Here is a 22,827-nt window from a genome sequence, read left to right as displayed (position 1 = left end):
GGTGACATCTTCAAACTTGTTTTGTCTGACCAACAGTCCAAAACTTAAAAAATGTTTATTTTGAAATTATATACATCAACACATAAAATCAGCAAAAGCTGGAACCAGAGACTATTTGTGTGCATTTGTGCTTAAAGCTTAAGTTGGATTAAATCAGATATTAAGCTGTTAAAAACATTGTGTTGAGGCTTACAGAGTAGATTTAATCACTTGAGCCTGTTTATTACCATGTTGACATGTCCGACATAGACTTAAAGCAAAACACTACGGGCTGCGTTGCTGTGTTGGCTACAGGTAGCAGTGAAAACATTAAATATGAACCGAGAAGCACATCTTTGGAAAGTTAAAACAGCAATAACTTGCTCTAAGGTCTCGATGCTCGCGATGTAAACAGCAGATTTAGCACAATGTATAATGTATAATGTACTTAATTCAATTTATTTTTATATAGCGTCAAATCATAACAGAAGTTATCTCAAGATGCTTTTCATATAGAGCAGGTCTAGATAATTTAGAGACCCAACAAGAGATCCCCCATGAGCATGCGTATGTATCCCAGCAGCCAAGACAAAATAAACCAAAGTCAAGGCATGGGACAGGAAACTAAGATGAGCAGTGTGCACAATGAATGTGTGTGTGTGCGTCTGTCTGTAAACACGGGATCACATCCTGTCGAAGCACAACAAGACTGGATACAGCTGCTCATCATTATAGCCGACAAATCAGCCAAAACACAGCATGTCCTTACAGCACCTTGTACTTTACAACGGCCGCCACAAAAAAAACAACAAGCTTATCTCTTCTCAGAGTGTCCATCAGTCAGTCTCCTCCGGGGGAGACATTCTTAACCTCGTCATCTGTGTGAGGATGAATGTATACATTGAATACTTGTATGCACATAAGCACAGACACACAAACACACCAGGAGCCCAGAGCCAGGTAGAGATCCAAATTAAATATCTCACGAGCCCTCAAACAACGGTCTAATGGGCCAAATGGGACACACAAAAACACACCGCCAGCGTCCCACCGGATACAGTCCTGATACAAGCAGCAAAAGTAAACAACAGAGACATAAACTGAAAACATTCTCAGTTTTCGCTTCTAAAAGAATACTAAATATTTATGTAAAATAAAATTACTTTTTGCCTGAATCCGTGCTGTGTGTACTTGTTGAGGAAATGGAAAGTAAATTGTAGTTTTGGGCAAAGCGGTGTGGTCTGTCAGTTTAGTTTTACTCCCAAATGAGTGGAGGATAAAGTGGGCTTCTCTTATTTTGTTTTCTCTCTGCAGACTGGCTTTACAGGAAATCACACTCTCTTTCTTGCTCACTTTATGTCTTTCACCATTTTTCTTCCTCTTCTCTTCTGCCCACTCAACCTTCTCTCTCTCTCTCCACCTCCTTATCTGCTCCTGGTTTCATCCCAAGCTTCTTTCTAGCAGCAACACCCTCCCTCCCTCCACATGCACGGCTGAGCAGGAAGGTGGTAATCTGAGCCAAATGTGGCAGAAGTTGAGACTTAATCCTCTCACTTTTCCTTGCTTATTTTCCCTTCTACTGACACAAGGCCACATTTCAGATAGTGAGCATGCATATTTGCTGAATGATTCACCAAGACTGCGAAACTATAGGAAATAAATTTCCTCAGCAAAAAGGCAGAAACTAAAATTAAATCCCTTGCTGTCTGCAAAGGGAGTGCAGTGGATAGAAAGAGACACAGACGGGCAACACACAGCACAAAAAATCGGAGGCTTTCTATTTTTACGTTGAATGTTTTATGACCTCCAGATTTGGAATGTATCACCTCCCAGCCGCCTACGCCTGGATACTACTCAACCAGTGAGAGCAACCCATGAGCACAGCTGTCTCCAGATAACAGTACTACACACAAACACACACCAGTATAAAGACGAGCCATTCTAATAGGACACAGCACAAACAACCTGCAGGAAAAGTGGAGATTTAGAAGCCACCGAATACAAAACAGCACAAATAAACATTTTCCCACCATAACAAGAACCAGTTTCAAGATCAACCTCTATTGAGGCCTGCTTGTGAACTAGCACAATGAAAAGATAAAGCATGTCGCTGAAACTGTACCATAACCGATGCTCCATAACTCCCAGCCTTGCACATGCAGTTCTACTGAACCAAAAATGAAACAAGACTAAAAGCTTAGAGGGCTGCTAATGGCCCTTAGAGGCTGCAATTCATTACATCCTACCAAACAGATGAGATAAACATACTGACAATTTAAGGGATTCATAAAACTATGCCAGTAATTCAGCTAAAAATACAGAGTTTGTCCTGAGGGTGGCGGTAAAAGAAAGGTCATGGGGTAACCTTACAGTAAATATTAGGTTTCATCTACTGAGGGTGATGAATATCCACAGCATATTTCATGGAAATCCAGCTTTTAGTTTTCAAGACACCTCACTGTCCATCACAGAGCTAAGATAGGTGTTATAATAAAGGTCAGGGGATGACCAAAATTATTAGGATTCACTTTCTTGCCATGGCAGTTAAGTCAGAGGTAATCTAAGGATGTCTTGACTCAAACGTGCAGGATGGACCAACCCTGCCACATCTGCATTGTTTAGATTTTGGATAGACTTTGCATTCATTTACACCATGTAAAAAAAATTGTAAAAGTATAGCAGTGAGGTATAACTTCTTATGTTACAAAAGTGCAGCAAACACTGAACAGACAAAATGCATAAAAACACACACAAAAGGTCTAATCGATCAGTAACTACCAAACTTGCTGTGTCACCTTAATACTAACAGATTAAATTACATCAATTAAACTAAACCTCCCCTTTAGAAGCGAGTACATGCATCTACTGCATCTTCAACATGCACACAAAAACTGTACATTGCAAGTGTCTATCTCAGGTAATCTGACTTTACAGTGAATTTATCCAGTGGCTGATTCAAGTTCAAGTGATCTGGGCTATTCATTTGCTTGCCTGTAGGGAGTTCTGTCCTGGGAGCAGCTCTGGGATTCTCATCATAACCCTCCCTGACCTACATTCACAGTTAGTCTAGACTGACAAGCTCACAAGGTCTCGTGTGCTCTTTATGGTTGGTATTGTTACTTCACAAGTTTTCCTAGGTGGAACAAAAAAGTCCAGAAATCCTAAATAAATACAAAATAAAGTCAGCAAAGGTTTAAATGTGTGTTATACTGAATTGCAGATCTCCGTTTACAAAATCAAATTCAACAGTGTTGAGTGTGGTTGTTGCAAGATGAGGTTAAAATGAAACAGTCGTAAACAGAAAAGGGAAGAGATGATTTCATCACAGTGCAGTTGCTGCCAAACTGTTGCAAGTCATTGGATTTAGAAAGATAGGCCATGCTGAAACCAGTTACAACCAAAATGAGGGCAGTGATGTGTCACTTAAAGGGACTGTTTGTAAGAATCACAAATGCTTGTTAACAGCGACACCTGTAGCCGTTAAGTCAACGAAAGTCAGCGTCGGGCTCGCGCTTGTGCTCGCTCTAAATAGACATGAACGAGCATCGCTCAACACAGTGAGGTGACACACGTCAGCTAAAACCACAATATCACTCTATATATCAGGTGCTTGGCAGTAATGTTAGCTGACCAGACGGAGGTCACTCCATGAATCAATGCTGATCCTAGTGTTGGCTTTTCCTGCTTCAGCCTCCCGACCGCGGCCGGAGGGAGACACCGGTACCCGGTCAGAGACGATAATGTTTCTTGCTGCGGAGCCCCGTCACTTCACAAGACACAGAAAACCTCTGTTGGTCTGGAGGAGCTGCAGCAGTTTTTTCTGCACAAACGTCCACTGTACATTCACTAGATATCCTCTAGTGTAGTGTGCGTGTGAGTCTGAACAGCGTAGCCACATGCGAGCGCGCATTGGACACCGACCCGCAATGATTTACACATTTAAGAAGTCACAAACAGTCCCTTTAATGTATGGGTGGTATAGGTAAAATGCCTCCTGGAGCAGTTCACTTGGACAAACATAGCTTACCCTTGGCAAATTATCTCACACACAAGAGTTAGTTTAGAAAACATGCTGAACTCAGCAGGTACTCACTGTCTGTTGGTCGGGCTGTGGGTGGCTCTGTGACAGGTGACTGCACCCTCTCCACCCTTGGCTCTGCAAGGGAAGGCAGGGGAGCACTGGGTGCAGGAGGCGGGTGGCTGTTGTTGTTCTCCACTGCACTGCTTGGCACCAAACCGTCCGGCCGTCTGAAGACAGGAATCTCTGGCCTCTTGAAGGGCCCCTCGATTGGGCTGATGGACGGGAGCTCTGGTCTTCTCTGAGGAGACTCAGGGATTCTTGAGATTGGGGTTGAGGTCAGCTGGGCATCCATCCTCTTGGGAGGAGCTGGGGGCTCGTGGGGCCGTGTTATGCTGAGCTCCCGCCTGATTGTGGAGCTGGTGGTGGAGTTGGAGGAGCTGTCCAGGAGAGTACTCCGATTGCTCAGACTGACCTCAGGTCGCTTGAGACCAAAGCGGGCGATGCCAGCACTGGGTGAGTTGTCAATCTGCTTAGAGGAGACCTCAATGGACATTTCTGTGCGGCGGGATGAGGCTGCGTCAGGGTTACGACCCCCTGATAGCTCAATGCGACTTATGCCGGTCTTTGGGGAGCGTGGATTGGAGGACTCGGATCTGGAAGAGGAGTAGTCAGAGTTGCGGGAGCTCAGGTCGTAGCTCCGCTGGCTGGATGTGGTGGAGGTGGATGAGCGGAGGGGGTTGGTGTTCCGACGAGACAGAGGCGAAGGGTGTGTGGTTGAATCTGTCTCCTCTACCTCAAACGACCGTTTCAGCGCTGGAAAACAGAACATTTGTGGTTAGACAAGAAACAGAAGGATCTCTCTGCACATAGTGATGGTGCTGGCTTTGAGTTGCAGCAACAGCATCTGTATTATACTTTACTGTATTCACTAATAAAGCATCTTATGATTATTATGCAAAACAAAACAAAAACATCAACAAATCAGAGAACATGAGGGCCGTGATAATGATCTTTGGTGAAACAAAGCAGCAGAAGCTTTTTCAGTCATTGGCATTGAACTAGGGCTGCACGGTTTTGAAAAGAAATATCTAATTGCGATTATTTTGACTTATACTGCAATTGCAATATGATTTAGGATATTAGAGGGAATGATCATTTTTACATCATTATTATCGATTTCATTGAAGAACATATTAAAATGATTATGGTGTGATTTTTGTGGTGATCTGTACCAAACAAAGATGTTTTCCTATGTCTGTAGAATATGATGTGTAGGCCAGGACGTCTCCGCAGCACCACAATATTTTCTCAACAATATTTTTATTATGTTTTTAAACACAAACACAGACAAAACCAAAGATACACCAACACACACTGGCCACAAGAACTAAACATCAAACTTAGATCCCTAACAAATGGTACACAGAGCACATCAAATAATCAAAGAGATGATTGTACACAATCAAATAAATATATAAAATAAATTGACAGTGATGCAACATCAAAACATTTTAAGAAAAATACGAATACAAAACTAAATAAATTAGTCAGTAAATAAATATCTTGCCTTACGACCCAAAAATGTCACTTTGCGAATTTTCAATATTGCAAATCTATCAGACCCTTTTAGTACAATATTTGTAGGGTTTCTACCAGCATATTTAAAGAAAGGTTTCCAAGTCTTAAAGAAATCACCTGTTTTACATTTAAATCTGTATGTTAGATATTCAATTGGTATTAGATCAAATATCCGTTTATGCCACCCCACAATTGTTGGTGGTTTATCATCGATTCATCCAAGCAATATATTTTTCCGGGCAGCAGCACCATAATATTGAATTTAAATATGGTAAAATGGTAAAAATATTGCGTCCTCCTCGCAATATTTTTAAAGGCTAAATGTATGTCAAAATACCATTTTTAAATTCATTAATTAATAAATTGTAAACTTTTTTTCTTGTAAAGTTATGACTTTATTCTCGTAATATTACAACTTTTTTTCTCGTAAGGTTATGACTTTATTCTCATAATATTACGACTTTATTCTCATAATATTACGACTTTATTCTCATAATATTATGACTTTATTCTCATAATATTATGACTTTATTCTCATAATACTACGACTTTTACTCTCATTAAATTACGACTTTATTCTCCAAATATTATGACTTTATTCTCATAATATTACGACTTTATTCTCATTAAATTACGACTTCATTCTCCAAATATTATGACTTTATTCTCATTAAATTACGATTTTATTCTCCAAATATTATGACTTTATTCTCATTAAATTACGACTTTATTCTCCAAATATTATGACTTTATTCTCATAATACTACGACTTTTACTCTCATTAAATTACGACTTTATTCTCCAAATGTAATGACTTTATTCTCATAATATTACGACTTTTACTCTCATTAAATTACGACTTTATTCTCCAAATGTAATGACTTTATTCTCATAATACTACGACTTTTACTCTCATTAAATTACGACTTTATTCTCCAAATATAATGACTTTATTCTCATAATATTACGACTTTTACTCTCATTAAATAACGAATTTATTCTCATAATATTACGACTTTATTCTCATAATATTATGACTTTATTCTCATTAAATTACGACTTTATTCTCCAAATCTCAGATTATTATTTTTTCCTAATGCTCCATCGTACCAAGGCCTGGAAGGTGGAGAGTCAGAGACTAATGTAGTCGCCATCATTTAACACACAGCTGGAGCTAAAACATGCTAATGCTAATCTTACCGGATTTGACCCGCTTCACATATCTCGATAGCATGACGTTTATAATCTCTAACTCACTCACTTACAAGAAGATTATTCCTCTATTCACACCGAGGAAGGTTAGATAATAATGTCGGGTTAAAACACAACTACTAACAAACGAAAATAAAGTGTCTTTTTAATCCTCTGGCGAAGGTTTTATGAAATTAGACGGAATATCTTTACTAACTACGTACCGGACAATCTGCACACCTGTTGACATGACAACTAATAATGTGTTGGTTACGAACGAGCCGGTTCAAAGAGCCGGCTCTTTTAAGTGAACGATAAGAGCCGGCTCCCGTCCGAGAGCCGTTTTTTTTTTTTTTTTTTGCTTTAATTCATTAAATTAAAAGATATTATACATATTTTTATAGTATTTTTTTCATATTTTCATTACAATTTTTTTTCTATCTAGCTTTCATTTAAATTCAAATATTGTACATATTTTTTTTTTTTAGTATGTATTCATATTTTCATTACAATTTTCTTCTATCTAGCTTTCATTTTAATTCAGATATTGTACATATTTTTATAGTATGTATTCATATTTTCATTGCAATTTTCTTCTATACAGCTTTCATTTTAATTCAGATATTGTACATATTATTTTATAGCATTTTTGTATTTTTATTGTAATTTTCTTCTACCTAGCTTTCATTTTAATTCAGATATTGTACATATTTTTATAGTATTTTTTCATATTTTCATTACAATTTTCTTCTATCTAGCTTTCCTTTTAATTCAGATATTGTACATATTATTTTATAGTATTTTTGTATTTTTATTGTAATTTTCTTCTACCTAGCTTTCATTTTAATTCAGATATTATACATATTTTTTTTGTATTTTTTCATATTTTCATTGCAATTTTCTTCTATCTAGCCTTTAATTTTAATTCAGATGTTGTACATATTTTTAAATTAATTCAAGGCAGAATGGTAGAACGATCTCCGCGCCACGGGCACTTCATGCACTGACTGTGACTGAATGTTGTGTTAATGACGTCCGTGCAATCAATAAGGTGATGACAGACAAGGATCATACCATCAAGCAGGGAGTGGTCTACAGGTACAGAGCAGGAGGGAGAGGAGGAGAGAAAGAGAGAGAGAGGAGTGCGGTGCGCAAATAGCAGACAAGATGAGTGACATTCGGAAACGAAGCAGCATGTAAAATTATGGTATTCAGGAAATTATAAGGTTTAGTATAATTATATTTAATAATTTAGGTGATATATGTGCACACACACTAATCAAAAATCAAAACAGCGCTAAATTTGGCTGAATTATAAAAGGCAGAAGTGGTAAAACAAAGAGCCGTTTGGGAGCCGAAAGAGCCGGCTGTTCTTGGTGAGCTGAGCCAAATGATCTGGCTCCCTAAAAAGAGCCGTAATTCCCATCACTAATGACAACTAACGATCTCACGAGCGGTCTAAATCTTCTTCTTCTTCGTTGGTGTTTAATGGCGGTTGGCAAACCAACTTAGAGGTGCATTACCGCCACCTACTGGTATGGAGTGTGGATCAGTAGATTGGCAGGAAATAAAATTAAATAAAATTAAATCAAATTAAATAAAATTAAATAAAATTAAATAAAATTAAATAAAATTAAATAAAATTAAAATAATAAAATAATACAAACAAAAAAAAACACAGGATGTGGTGTTAAAATCTGTCCCTCGTGCCAATAGGTGGTGAGCACTTCCACGAAATTCACCTTGTTGTTTGGAGTGGTTGACAATTGACAGGTGGGGGTTCTCAGAGTTTGTGGGAGGGTTGCCTGGGTTGTGACATTTCAGGACAATTGGGCACAGGACGCATCATCAGTAGTGTACCCTTGTATCATCAGATGTTTCGGCCTTTTAACACTATACACCCTCCACAAAGGCGGCCAGCTGCAGGGTGATCAATCCTCAGCTTGTGTACTGTGCTCAACTGTCCCGAAATTCACCTTGCTGCTGGGAATGGCAGACGGCTGTAAGGCTGACAGGTGGGGGTTCTCCAGTGGGTTATGCTGATGTATTTGGAGCCCTGCCCGGATCATTCCGCTTGAGCCAAATCCACTGGCTGTTTCTTTCAGCCGCTTCTGAGATTGCTGTGATGGCAAATAAATAAAATAAAATAAAATAAAATAAAATAAAATAAAATAAAATAAAATAAAAATAATTATTAGTTAGAAGATTGTGTACGTTTTCTAGTAGATTCCCCATTGTAATATTCCCATCATTTAGTCCTGATATTAATTCCCTTCTTTCTTCGTCATACCTGTTGCACTCTATAAGAACATGCTTGACCATTTATGGTTTATTGCAGTGTTTACATAGTCCAGTTGGGTGCTTGCCTATTCTATAGAGTGTTTGGTTAAATCCTGTATGTCCTATTCTCAGATAGTTAATGACCATCTCTTCCCTTAGGCTCCGGCTCCGTATTCCACCAACTCCTACATGTTTTTAAATACTGTACAGATGTCTCTAATTGATCGCGTGGCCACAGGCCTTCTTCCTCTTTTTGTTCTTCGTTGGACTTTTATAGCGGTTGGCAAACAACTTTATGGTGCATTACCGCCACCAAATGGACTGGAGTGTGGATCAGGCTTCTAATTACTCACTAGTATTACTAATAAAGAAAATGAAAACAATAATAATAACAATAATAATAATAATAATAATAATAATAATAATAATAATAACAATAATAATAATAATAATAAAATTAAATAATAATAAAATTAAATAATAATAATAATAATAATAATACAATCAATTGAAACAATAATAATAATAATAATAATAATAATAATAATAACAATAATAATAATAATACAATAAATTGAAATAATAAAAAAAAATATATATATATAAAAAATACAACAAAAAAGCCTATAGCTTGTGTTTTTATACTATTTGGCTTTGTATATGGTTATAGTTCACAGTAAACGGTTATTATGGAATTTTTGCCCAATAATGCCGAAAATATTCTGCCTACTGCAAGTTTAAGGTGCAAATATAAATATAATGATCTAATATATAATAATATTCCATCACCAGCCTTTTGTTTTACTTGTTATTGTTGTCTTATAAATGCTTTTTCTCTGGCCACGGTGAGCTCCATGTCAGATGTGAGGTCGACACCAGAGCAGCTACGAGCTCCGGAGCAACACAACCTCCATCCCAGATAAACAGCCGAGCCCGCGCAGGCGTCTGGCCTGCTTCAGGACTGACGGGCCAAGCACCCTCTTCCTGGAAAACTCACTGTTTTCACATCCTTGATGTGTTTCAGCAGGTTTTTGTGTCTGATATCAGAGGGTCTGCTGAGAGAAGCAGGCAGCTGATGGTTCACAGTATATCCAGTGGGTGCAAACGTGAAACACTGGTTTAACAATGACGTCTGAATTACAGGTCAACCAATCTTGAATGAGCACACTGTAAGTCGCTCACAATAAATCCTTCTATATCTGCAGCCACACTGTATCCCACACACATTCACTTTAACAGCATAATCAGTCACATTCATTGCCTTCGCTCTTTGTACAGCACCTGGTGTGATGTGTCCTCAAATGTTTGTTGTTGATTTGCCTCAGTGAGTCCTCTGGAGTACAGAATACCATAAAAATAAATTCCTGTGTGTTAACTATATGTGGCAATTTTGGCACTTCTTTATGACACCACTGAGAATGACGGGAAAAAAATAGAGACAGGCAAAGACAACAACAAAACAACGTTGTGACTTAGATTCAAACTCTGATTGTATAGTGTGCATCTCCACCGCCACAGATCGTTTTATCCGTCTGACACTAAGCTCTTTGTGTTGCTCACATGGAATAATGTAATTTCATTTGAGAAAACTGGCTTTGAGTTCTTCTTGGAAAAAGGGGTTGTCTGTGCGCTCTGTTCTTCTTTAAATAGAATTTTTAAAAAAAGCACAAGAACGACACACAAGTCACAATGAAGTTAGATGTAAAATCCATTGGATGCAGTGGTCAAAGCTGCACGGATTAGGACAGGAAATGAACCACAAACGGAGCAGCTAATTTACTGTTCCTCCATCCGGCCTTCGCTGTTCATGAAGTGTGATGCTCGGCTTTTAAGGCCAAAAGCTTGAGGCCATATAATATGCAAAAGCGTATTCAAAGTGCCACAGACCACTTAAGACTGTGTTTGACTGTGCTTCTGATATAATGACCTCTTTGCCTGCTAACTGTGTGGTGTGTGTGTGTGTGCCGGCTCTGTGGTGACAGAAGAGTCCAACACAGTGAAGTCCTCACAGACACAGTGGAGACAGAGGCCCTGTCAGTTATGTTTCCATCTCTCTCTCTCTCTCTCTATGTACTGTATGTGTGTGTTTAAACACAGCTGTAGAGTAAAGCAAACACAGCCTGGTCGGCCCCGCTTGGAGCCAAACTCTCTGCCGCCGCTGTTAACGTCATATACCGCTCTGCATCTTGGGATCTGTGTTAATGAAGGTAGATGGGGAGGTCACACATTAACCCTCTGAGACCCACAATAGAGCCGTTATTGTCTCTTTTTAGGGGGATTCAGGGGGTCTTTAGGGGGAGATAGCAGGTCAACAGTAGATGTCACATAGAAGTGGTGTACATCATCTGAAAGCTGGGAACTTGAAGATTAATTTGAGATGCAGCTCAGTACTGTGTGTCAAATTAATCATTTAAAATGAATTGTAAAATGGATTTAGAACATAATGATAGAAGTATATGATGGTCATCCCCATGCTCAATTATGTAGAATAAATTGTTGCAGCAATTTTTGGTTTGATACCATTTGTTACACAGATTTGGTGCTAAATTTAACCATTTTTTACCACTTGAGAATTGATAAAAATGATAAATAATCCCTCCAAAATACCACATTAAGACACCAAGACTTTGAGGAACACCATAGAAAAAGCCATGCTGTGATTTGGGATCAAAAACTTTTGACATTTGGAGATTTCTGCAAGAATTGTAGTTTTGGCGATTGGATGGCGAGCACTTCTGATGTGTAAACTGCTTAGAAACCCGTTTATTGTCAATCTTGCTAGGAAAGCCATCCATCCTCTGAATGCTCTAGGTCTCTAGTTTGTGGCTGTAAAGTTCCATGAGGCTGTGATTATCCTAGAGGTCACCACAGGTCATTTTATACAGTGACGTCAAGTTTAAAAAAAATGGTCTCACTACAATGAAATGTCTCCTATGGGGACTAACATCATCACACATGAATACAGTTGGGCTCATTGGATCCACAAGAGTCTCTTTACAGCATGTGATTATCATAAAGTGGGCATGTCTGTAAAGGGGAGACTCGTGGGTACCCATAGAACCCATTTACATTTACATATCTTGAGGTCAGAGGTCAAGGGACCCCTTTGAAAATGGCCATGCCAGTTGTTCCTCGCCAAAATTTAGCCCAACTTGGAGCGTTATTTAGCCTCTTGAACTACTGAAACTGAACCTACTGGAGCCTCTGAGAGACAGTAAAGTCAGTCAGGAATGGGATCATTGAGGGTCATGTGTGTGTGTGTGTGTGTGTGTGTGTGTGTGTGACATCTAGAATAAAACCATTTGATGTTTCCAGCTGCTGCTGCTTCTCTGAGGCGATAGCACTGATCACAGCCCTTCCAACCGCGCTGAGATAATACTAATGACCACCAATGTGAACCAAATGTCAACATTAGTCCTCTCTCTCTCTGTTAGCTCTCCCAACTGCTCATTTAACCTGGAATTGAAACCCCATTAATCTTGAACTTTCATTCTCAGCATTATACTGTAAACTTGCTAGCGGACTGAACGGCCAAATAAGGAAGACACTGCAGCCAAGCATGATGTTTTTCAACTAACACGCTATGAAACATGATTAAACTGCCAAAGAAAAAAAAAGAAAATCACATGATGATGCTACTCTGTTCTCCAGTGTAGCATGTAGTGGATGAGCACCACATGGACATTCTCTACGCCTCTCTGAGCGTGACAGTAGATGAGCTGGACGAGTCAACGAGATGTAGTGCTGCCCTTTTGTCTTCAGTTGTGGAAGGAAACTGAGGATCGCTACAGTAAAAGCAGGAATTATGTCCAACTGCTAACTAAACTAACTGACTACTCTCACAAGTAACAACAAATTAGGGCTGTGAATCGATTTAAATAGTTAATCATGATTAATCCCAAATTAATCGCACATTTTGTATCTGTTCAAAATGTACCTTAAAGGGAGATTTGTCAAGTTTTTAATCCTCTTATCAACATGGGACTGGACAAATATGCTGATTTATGCACTTGCATGCATATATTTATTATTGGAAATCAATTAACAACACAAAACAATGACAGATATTGTCCAGAAACCCTCACAGGTACTGCATTTAGCATAAAACAATATGCTCAAATCATAACATGGCAAACTGCAGCCCAACAGGCAACAACAGCTGTCAGTGTGTCAGTGTGCTGACTTGACTATGACTTGCCCCAAACTGCATGTGATGATCATAAAGTGGGCATGTCTGTAAAGGGGAGACTCGTGGGTACCCATAGAACCCATTTACATTAATATATCTGGAGGTCAGAGGTCAAGGGACCCCTTTGAAAATGGCCATGACAGTTTTTCCGCCCCAAAATTCAAAGTTTGGAGCGTTATTTAACCTCCTTTGCGGCAAGCTGGTATGACATGGTTGGCACCGATGGATTCCTTAGGTTTTCTAGTTTCATAAGTATTGTTAATAGTGAATATATAATAGTAGTGTATATATAGAATATATACTATTTCATAAGTATCTTCACTCTAGCTTTAAAACTGAGCCCGCTACAACCTAAAATTCGCAAGTCGCTTTAATGAGTTAAAGAAAGTAGTGGCATTGAAACAAACTTGCATTAACAGCCTGACAACAAATAATTCATATTCTGGTATATTACGCTTAAGATTTTCGCTAAATTTCACATTTTTCCTCTATAGACCATTTCAAACTTGACATCCATGATTGGGCACTTTTGTATTTCCTGTTGCAATGTTTGTTGATGCAGTAGACTGACAGGAAATAAACTAAAGGTTTCGGACGTACTAAAATATCTCACATACTGTGTTAGCGTACTAAATAGCATGTTAGTATGGAATTTCAGACGCAACCTGCAGGACTAGGATTGAAGTAAGAAATGTTTGCAATAAGGCCGGTTTAACATGTTGAGCACTCACAAGTGAAGTCCGTCACGCTCATACGCTCTCTGAACGAAGGTCGTGCAGTTAACCACAGCAGCCTAAAAAGGCTCTGCATGTCAAAATATGCTTTGAACCGCTGGAATAAGAGCATTTGGCTTTTAAATATAGTCTTAAAGTCCAACTCTTTTTCCTGGAGGTGTCTATTACAGTTGTCAATTCCCTGCAGAAAAAAAACACTCTACGTACAAAAGAAAATCTGTCATCACAGGCTATTTATTTTTAGCCGTATAGCACGGAGCCTGTTGATAAGTCTGGGGTCTTGCCCGGGGGGTTGGCATCGGTGCAGGTTTCACTCCACGTGTCCAACGGGGAGGAAAAACAGCAAGGAGTAGCTTTAAAGCCTAACAAAGACCTGCTGTGTTCGCTCCACCTCAGAGTGACCCTCGGTGCTTCCCAGCAGCTCCGATGCTGTTGGCGTCATTAGCAGGAAACCTGTCCTAGCTGGCGAGCGTAGAGCGTCCTGATAACGCCGATAAGGACGGAGACTCCTATCATCAGCCTCCGTCAGGAGACACTTCCTCCCTCGAACTCACAAGCTCCATCTACGAGGCTCCTCGTGGCGTTTTGTCACAAGACTGACCTCAAACTTTAATGGTTGAAGATCAACAGCACATTAACCCCCGTACCTCCCGCTCTTTGGCAAAAAGAAAATATTTATACCAAAGCTCCTTAATAGCACAGTTTCAGAGTATTATGGGTTACACAGAGCACCAACTTACTTAACAGAGTTCCTGAATAAAATCCAAAACCACAGCTAAGTGGCAGTTGGCTTATAATAACAGTTTTCATTTTAAATGGCCTTTTAGATCCTTCCATGATCCCTCGTCAGATTACTCACCGTCACCATGAAGGACTTCTGTCCTAAAACAAAGTGGGTGCCCTAATTTAGAAGAGATTGTTAAGTATATGATTAAAGTGCATGTGTGGCGGCAACCTGGTTGCAAACTGGAATAACACGTTTTTAAAATGTTTCATGTGGTCTTTTTTGTAAATGATGATTAAAAAGCACAAATATGAAACACAAGCAGCACTAAACTGGGATAATGAAGGTGTTCTATCTGTAATCTTGAATACTTTATATTTTACTCAACACCTTACGTCCTTAACCTGGTGATTACATGTTGAACTTGATCCTATCATTGACTGTCAAAACGTGTCGTCGTGCTGGGTTGGTGAGTGCCATGCAGATCTGTGAAGAGAGGCCCGGCTGTGCTCAGATCTACTCCTCCGCTGCCTACCCCGACATTTTCACCAACCACAGAAATCTACTCCTGTGGAATTTCCTCTCACTGGACCAGTGAATGCCCTTAACATGCAGCCGAGGGATACAGAGAGAAAGAGAGGAAACCAAATGAAAGAAAAGAGACGAGTAGCAGTGGCGGTGCTCGGGTATACCGTTGCTTGACTTAATGTTTAATATTTAATTTGGGAGGGAAACACAAGACAATAGAGCTCTTTTAGCTGTAGTGACACAGTATGATTGTGTGTTCGTTCTGCTGAGCGGAAAAAGGCCAGTGGCCCGGTCAATGATCTGTGTCAGTCTGTGAGGTTGAAGTCACAGCTGAGGTCATCAGCCTCACAGGCAAAGAAAAATCCTGTCCTCTGTCTCTCTCCGCCTCTCACTGACGTCATCAGATAAAGAGCCTGACAGAGTGAATCACACTGACATGGCAAATAGTCACATGAAAAAACATCCGACGTTCATTCACAAATTAATAGATTACAGTGGCTCGCACAAATGAGCGTCATCAGTGTTTCCTGTGGTGCTTGTTAAGAGCTCTAAAGCACGCACTCAAATAACTCATCGAGATGTAATCAGATGATCTGTGAACAGCTCTATAGTGTGAAAGATTCATGAGCAAATATTCACACCATGCACTTATATATGCAGTATATCATATGAAACTTGAAAACCTGAGGTTTCCATCGGTATCAACCATGTCATGGTAGCTTCTCGGGAAGGAGGCTAAATAAGGCTCCAGATTTACGCTCAATTTTGGTGAGGAAAAACTGGCATGGCCATTTCCAAAGGGGTCCCTTGACCTCTGACCTCTAGATATGTGAATGTAAATGGATTCTATGGGTACCCACGAGTCTCCCCTTTACAGACATGCCCACTTTATGATAATCACATAGAGTTTTTTGCATGCAGTATAAATGTGTTATTTCCGCCTATTCTAAAATGGTGTGTTTGAATATTTCTGCATACTGGGGTCCCTAAACAGTCTTGAATTACATAAATTGGGTCTCACTGTAAAGCTGAGACTCTTGTGGCTCCAATGAGCCCAACTGTATTCATGTGTGATGATGTTAGTCCCCATAGGAGACATTTCATTGTAGTGAGACCATTTTTTTTTAAAAAACTTGACCTCACTGTATAAAATGACCTGTGGTGACCTCTAGGATAATCACAGCCTCATGGAACTTTACAGCCACAAACTACAGACCTAGAGCATTCAGAGGATGGATGGCTTTCCTAGCTACATTGACAATAAGGGGGTTTCTGAGCCGTTTACACAAACAGAAGTGCTCGCCATCCTATCACCGAAAAATGCAATTCTTGCAGAAATCTCCAAAATGTCAAAAGTTTTTGATCCAAAATCACAGCATGGCTTTTTCTATAGCGTTCCTCAAGGTCTTGGTGTCTTAATGTGGTATTTTTGAGGGATTATTGATCATTTTTATAAATTCTCCAGTGGGAAAAAATGGTTAAATTCAGCAGCAAATCTGTGTAACAAATGATATCAACCCAAAAACTACTGCAACAACTTATGAGACATAATAGAGCATGAGGATGTACATCATATACTTCGACCATAATGTTCTAAACCCTTATACACTTCCACTATTCATTTCAAATAAACAGAGTCATTACTGACTCAGTCATTTCCACTATAAACAGCAACATCAGTCCAAAGTTTGCTAACATTAGCCGCCATAAGCTACTAGTCATACCAGACCAAGTAAGGCTGTAATAAAAACCACTGAGTGTTTTATTGCTTCTGAATTTAATGTCTCATTCGTGAGAGGAAAACTGTTATTTCTTCTTCCCAAAGTTACATAATCTTAATTTAAGATGAGCTGTCATAACAGCTAGTTGACTAAAAAGTACAAACAGTTTTTTGGGAGGACGTCTCTGAGTGATGTTTACGTGATTAGAATATGGACACAGTGAAAAGGCCAATGTGGCATCATTATAGTAACCATGTTCATATGAGTGAGTTTATTTATATCAATGCTTTTTACAGCCTTATTTGAGCAACAATGACTGGAGCTCCTCTCGACTGAAAAATACCCTGTGATTATCGCTTTTTCAAAAGTGATTTAATTAAATATTTTATAATGTCTAATCTTGTGAAAGTGAAGTTTTTTGATTTTAAAATGTGTTAAAATAAAAAGCACGCAAGAACTTTAAAGAGGACCTATTACGCTCATTTTCAGGTGCATGCTTGTATTTTGGGTTTCTATTAGAACATGTTTACATGCGCAGCTTTAATGTTCAAAAAACGCTTTATTCTTCTCATCGCGACTGTGATCAGTCAACCGGACCAAACCCTTCGGACTCCGCTCCAGCTCCGCTTTAACTAACTTTGTTTGAGGGCGTGCCAAACTAGCCACTATAGGCAGGTATTATGCAAATGTAAACGGAAGCAAAGGCGGGACTTCAAGCGAGCTGTTTCAGGCAGTTCAGGAGCAGTGTTTCTGTGGGGGAGAGTAAAGCTTTGTTTATACCTGGGTGAGACGCCGTGGCGCGGGCCTTCGTAGATGGCGCTCGCACTACGAGCGTGCACAGAGACGTGTTGCATGTTGCAATATGCTCCGAAACGCCAGGAGGCGTACAAACAAAATATTCTGTGGATAAGCAAGAAGTCAACGAGTCGTACGGGAGAGGAAAGTAGGCTGTCTGGGAACAGTTGTAAACTGCAACGTACATACCACCAAACATCTCATTTGTGTACTGTAATTATTAGTCACTTAACTCCAAGTCTAAATATCTTTCCGTCTCTCGGTGCTTCCCCTCGGGTCGCCACTCTTTCCATGAGACCTTTTTTTTTTGCTTTTACAAAACGATCTCTCAGATTCTTTCACAGCCTGCAGCAGAAAGCCTCTTCTTTCTCCAGTGTGTTGCCTGTTTCTTTCCAAGTATTTAACATCATGTGACTGTCCCTGTGGTCATGTGACTGTCCCTGTGGTCTCTCAATGAACAGTTGTAGAGATGTCTGTACAGGTCGAACCAGCTCGGCCCGTCTTCCCTTGAAGACGTCCATGTTGAAATGAAAAGCGCAGCGTGCGCATGCAGTCGGCGCATAATTAGAAAAATTCAGAGGTGCACGACAGAGCACCGTGACAACTTGCGGATCCTTCGCGTGCCACGCGAAAGCCGTGATGACGTCGTTTTTGGTGAGCATAAACCAGGCTTGACTCCCTTTGCCGTGGACTTTGGGTTTTGTAACTTTGCAGACTTTTTACATGCACAAAAACAACTATCTAACACACTAAAGGAAAGGGGGAAAAAGCACAATAGGTCCTCTTTAAATTAATTTACTTTCCAGCCCTGATTCTTATCGACATGTTGGCTCACACTGTGCCACGCTGTGGCCCATATACATCACGGTCCATGGTGGTGACACAAAGGTATTACCACCCACTCAGCCCAACCAGGGGCAACACACACCGCTGACAATCACAACAGTGGTCCATTATGTCGGTGTTACACATGAGTGAGGGAGGGCTGTCTAAAAGCGTGACTTCGAGACACTTTTTTCGCCCCTGATGACTCTCCTTTCTGAACGCCACTTATCTTTCTGCTCGGTTGCACTGTGTAAGCCGGCGGTTTAAAGACCTATAAGGACAGAGGGGAGAGAGATTCACAATACATACCACAAGCAAACTGGTGTTGACAGAGGAGCAGCTCCGGACAAGTGCGGATGCGTTCCTAATGGCTATGTGTTTGTGAGAGACAGGAGACAGATAGTCGGATAGACAGGACAGGTTGGGGGGAGAAGTGTTGGCCTGTCAACCCCCCCTCCCTCCTCGCATCCAGGCCGAGGGGAGAGGGGGCTGAGGACGGACGAGCTGCTGAGAGAGGAAAAAGGGGGAAGCACAGCCGTTGGACGAAGAGGTGGAGGAGGAGGAGGAGGAGGAGGAAGAGGAGGAGGAGGAAGAGTGGGAGGAGAGGGATGACAGGGGGGAATCTGTGGATGAAAAGGAAGAGGGGGGGAGGTGTGCCAGGTGTTCCCCTCACAGCTGTATGGTCAGTTGCTGTCTCCTGAGAGCTCTACATGGCCTCTCTGTCATGCAGGTTGCCCTTAAGAGAGGCTAAATCAGTTTCACACTTTCTTCTCACATCTCACAACAAACTCCACAAAAGTTAAAGAGCTGTAAAAAACATTTTTAGCACGATTTCCCTTTCAAAACACAGCAGCTCACCGCAGACGTCAACGAAACCCTTCACACTCTCCGTTTTCTCTCCCCTAGATCCGCTCGGTGCCAATCAAACATGTGGAAACCATCTATAGTGTCCTCACGGCAGGGTTAAAGAGCCCCTCGCTCCACGGGGAGTGACAAGAAGAAGCAGAAGAAGAAGAAGAAGAAGAAGAAAAGAGGTGGAGCAGCAGAGAAACTAACCTTCAAAGTCTGATATGATCCCTTCCAAGTGAGCGTTGACAGTGGAATCAGACATTTTGGGGAGCAAGTGCGTATGTGCGGGTGTGAATAACGCGAGAGAGGGAGCAGGGTTCCCTTTCCCCAGCAAGGAAAAGTCTTCCAGAGGCGCAGTCCCGCTTTTAAACAAATCCCAAATTAGGAGCCCGTGCAAGAGAGAAGAGGGGAGGGGGAGAAAAAAAAAGAAGAGTTGAGCAACTCACTGATCCAAACCTCCTCTCTCTCTCTCTCTCTCTCTCTCTCTCTCTATCTCTGCTCTCTTTCTTAAAGCAGCAACTTATTTTTCTTCTTCTCCTCCTTCTCAACTTCCAGAGTTTGGAATGAGCCAGCGATGACAACCCCCCACCCTCCCTCTCTCTCTCTCTCTCTCCTTCTCCTTCCCTCTCTCTCTCTCACAATCTTCCCTCCCTCCCCCCTTCTCTCCTTCCCTCCATACCTCCCTCCCCTTCAGACTGGCTCCTTTCTGTGAAAGCTCTCATTTTTGACTGGGCTGGATAAATTTTACACATGCTACATTCACTTCCTGGAGGCTCGATCACATGACTAACACACAGATGGCTACTGCTGAGATTGATTCTGGCAACACCAGCATCCTAACAGCACAAAAGAGCACTTACTTAAAAGCTGCAGTAGGTAGAAATGGAGCAAATATGATTTTAAAAAAGTTATTTTTATAAAACGGTCACTATATCCTGACAGTAGTGCATGAGGCCGGTGAAAAAAACTCATGTTCCTCTCGTGTCCTCCAGTGCTCCTAACGGCATCTGCAAGATTTCACCGACCAATCAGAGCCGAGCTGGAGCCTTGCCGTCTCTGAGCAGCTGTCAATCACTCGCAAACTCCGATCAAACGGTCAAACTAGGCAGCGCTGATCAAATATGAATCAATATTCTGTTACTGTAATGCCTATTTCTCTCCTCAAATGTTTCAGAAACATCTTGTAGTGTACTGTTTAGCTGGAAAATGAGAAAGTTTGTGACCCGGCTGCCATGTTCAGATCAAGTTAAAGAAAATACCAAGCACCGCCCACCAGCTGGAGCACAGCCAATAGGAACGCTCTCTCTCTGAAATGACCTGTGATTGGTCAAAGTCTCCCGTCAGATTTTTTAAAGTCTGAAAACAGAGCCATGAGGAGGTGCAGAAGTCTAGTTTTTTGCCCAATGATGCCAAAATGTTTTGCCTACTGAAGCTTTAAAGTCACATAGAAAAAGTCCCCATTCATTCTTACCGTATTGTGGACGGAGTGAGAAGTCACAGTAGATAGATAAATAAATCCAGAGTAGAGACAGAATCACACTATATGGACTAATATGGTCAGGACGAGCTCATGCAGGCGGTTAGTAGATTGTCTGACATGCTCAGTCGCTCTGGAGGCAGACATCAATAAATAAGTAGCCTAATGACTTAATGACCATGTGAATGAGCCTCTGTGTGTGGGGGACGGAGGACGGACGGAGGAGGGATGGAGGACAGGGGCGTTGGTCAGTGTGTGTATGCATGTGCTTGGGAGAAAGAAGTAGGAAGGATGTAGCAGTTGGGGGGGTATGTGTGTGTGTTTGTATTAGGGCTGTCAAAGTTAGCGCGATAATAACACGTTAACGCATATTCGTTTTAACGCCATTCATTTCTTTAACGCATTAACACAACTTGCGATTTTTTAGGTTGTAACGGGCTCAGTTTTAAACCTAGAGCAAAATTTTGATGAAGAAAAACTGTCATGGCCATTTTTAAAGAGGTCCCTTGACCTCTGACCTCCAGATATGTGAATGTAAATGGGTTCTATGGGTATCCACGAGTCTCCCCTTTACAGACATGCCCACTTTATGATAATCACATGCAGTTTGGGGCAAGTCATAGTCAAGTCAGCATACTGACACACTGACAGCTGTTGTTGCCTGTTGGGCTGCAGTTTGACATGTTATGATTGGAGCATATTGTTTTATACTAAATGCAGTACCTGTGAGGGTTTATGGACAATATCTGTCATTGTTTGTGTTGTTAATTGATATCCAATAATAAATATATACATACATTTGCATAAAGCAGCATATTTGCCCACTCCCATGTTGATAAGAGGATTAAATACTTGACAAATCTCCCTTTAAGGTACATTTACACTATAGACAATCATGCGATTAATCACAATTAAAAATTCTAATCGATTGACGGCCCTAGTTTGTATTTGTGTATGTTTCTGTGTCTGGATGTGTGTAGTTATCCTCTGGATTGTCTTGGTAAAGACGATGATGCACAAGCACTTCTTGTTTCCAAATCTATTCTGACCAAAACATAAAAAACGCTGCCTCAACAGTAACCGTTGGAGTAAAGTCACTTCTATTCTCACTCTCTGAGAAACTGGAGCTACCCAGCAGTCCGACAGACAGCGAGAAGTTGCCCCGAGGCAACAAAGAAAAAAGCATATTCAACTTTTACCAGCCACAGGCCGATAGCGCTGAACCACTGCTGCTGGCCTCCTCGCCAAAAATGAACCATTTAGTAGTGAGCGGACATTACACACTAACAGTAGTGTGTGTGTTAGGAGATTCTCTCTTTTCAAACTGCTTCCAAAATAAGGGCAGCTCTGAGAGACAACAACAGAGAAGATACATAGATACATAGAGATGATAAGAAGTTGAGAGATATTGAAAATAATTTGGATTTGAGCTGTAATAAATTATTTCGTCTGTAAAGGGACAGAAAAAAAAATCCCATGTGTGATTTATCATAAAGTGTTTGCATACCTCCAATTTGTTGCTTACATTGGAATAAAAGTTTTCTTTTTCTGTTGATTTAGGCATGTTTACCAATCATAAACACAGATGTGCGCTGGTGCACTAACACACAGCTTTTAAAAAACAAATACGAGGCTTTACTGTACCAAAACCTGCAATCTGAGCTAAATATTACACCACATTTCCCTCTGCAATTGAACCGTGCAGACTACGTAACCCACAATATGAGCGAGAAAACTCTCTAATCAACACTAAATATTCCTGGATGACATGTGACAGGAGATTTTAAAAGCCAGGAACACAGAGCAGACTTGTTTCCTCGAGGTATGAACCCAACACAACACTGTGTCATCTTCTCCAGCAGGGGTCAGTGTTGCTCCTATAAATAAAAACCTGTTGCTATGGGCAACAGTGTGTCGTCAGTGTCTACCAGCATAC

At 40.6% G+C, this 22,827-nt stretch overlaps 1 protein-coding gene across 6 annotated transcripts in view; it reads right to left on the bottom strand.

Moving 5' to 3' along the window:
• The window catches only part of LOC119501292 (septin-9-like), a 130,891-nt gene that overhangs the window by 79,020 nt on the left and 29,044 nt on the right, over positions 1-22,827 (bottom strand). For 2 of the 6 annotated variants that reach the window (XM_037791567.1, XM_037791571.1), the window contains one exon: positions 4,073-4,813. In XM_037791567.1, coding sequence (XP_037647495.1) covers positions 4,073-4,813 — 741 coding nt within the window. The other 4 variants (XM_037791569.1, XM_037791573.1, XM_037791572.1 and 1 more) reach the window with 4 other exon arrangements.

Source organism: Sebastes umbrosus, chromosome 14 (assembly GCF_015220745.1).
Source record: "Sebastes umbrosus isolate fSebUmb1 chromosome 14, fSebUmb1.pri, whole genome shotgun sequence".
NCBI classification, from domain to species: Eukaryota; Metazoa; Chordata; class Actinopteri; order Perciformes; family Sebastidae; genus Sebastes; species Sebastes umbrosus.
The sequence above is the reverse complement of the archived record's forward strand: the minus strand, read 5'-3'. Positions and strand labels throughout refer to the sequence as shown.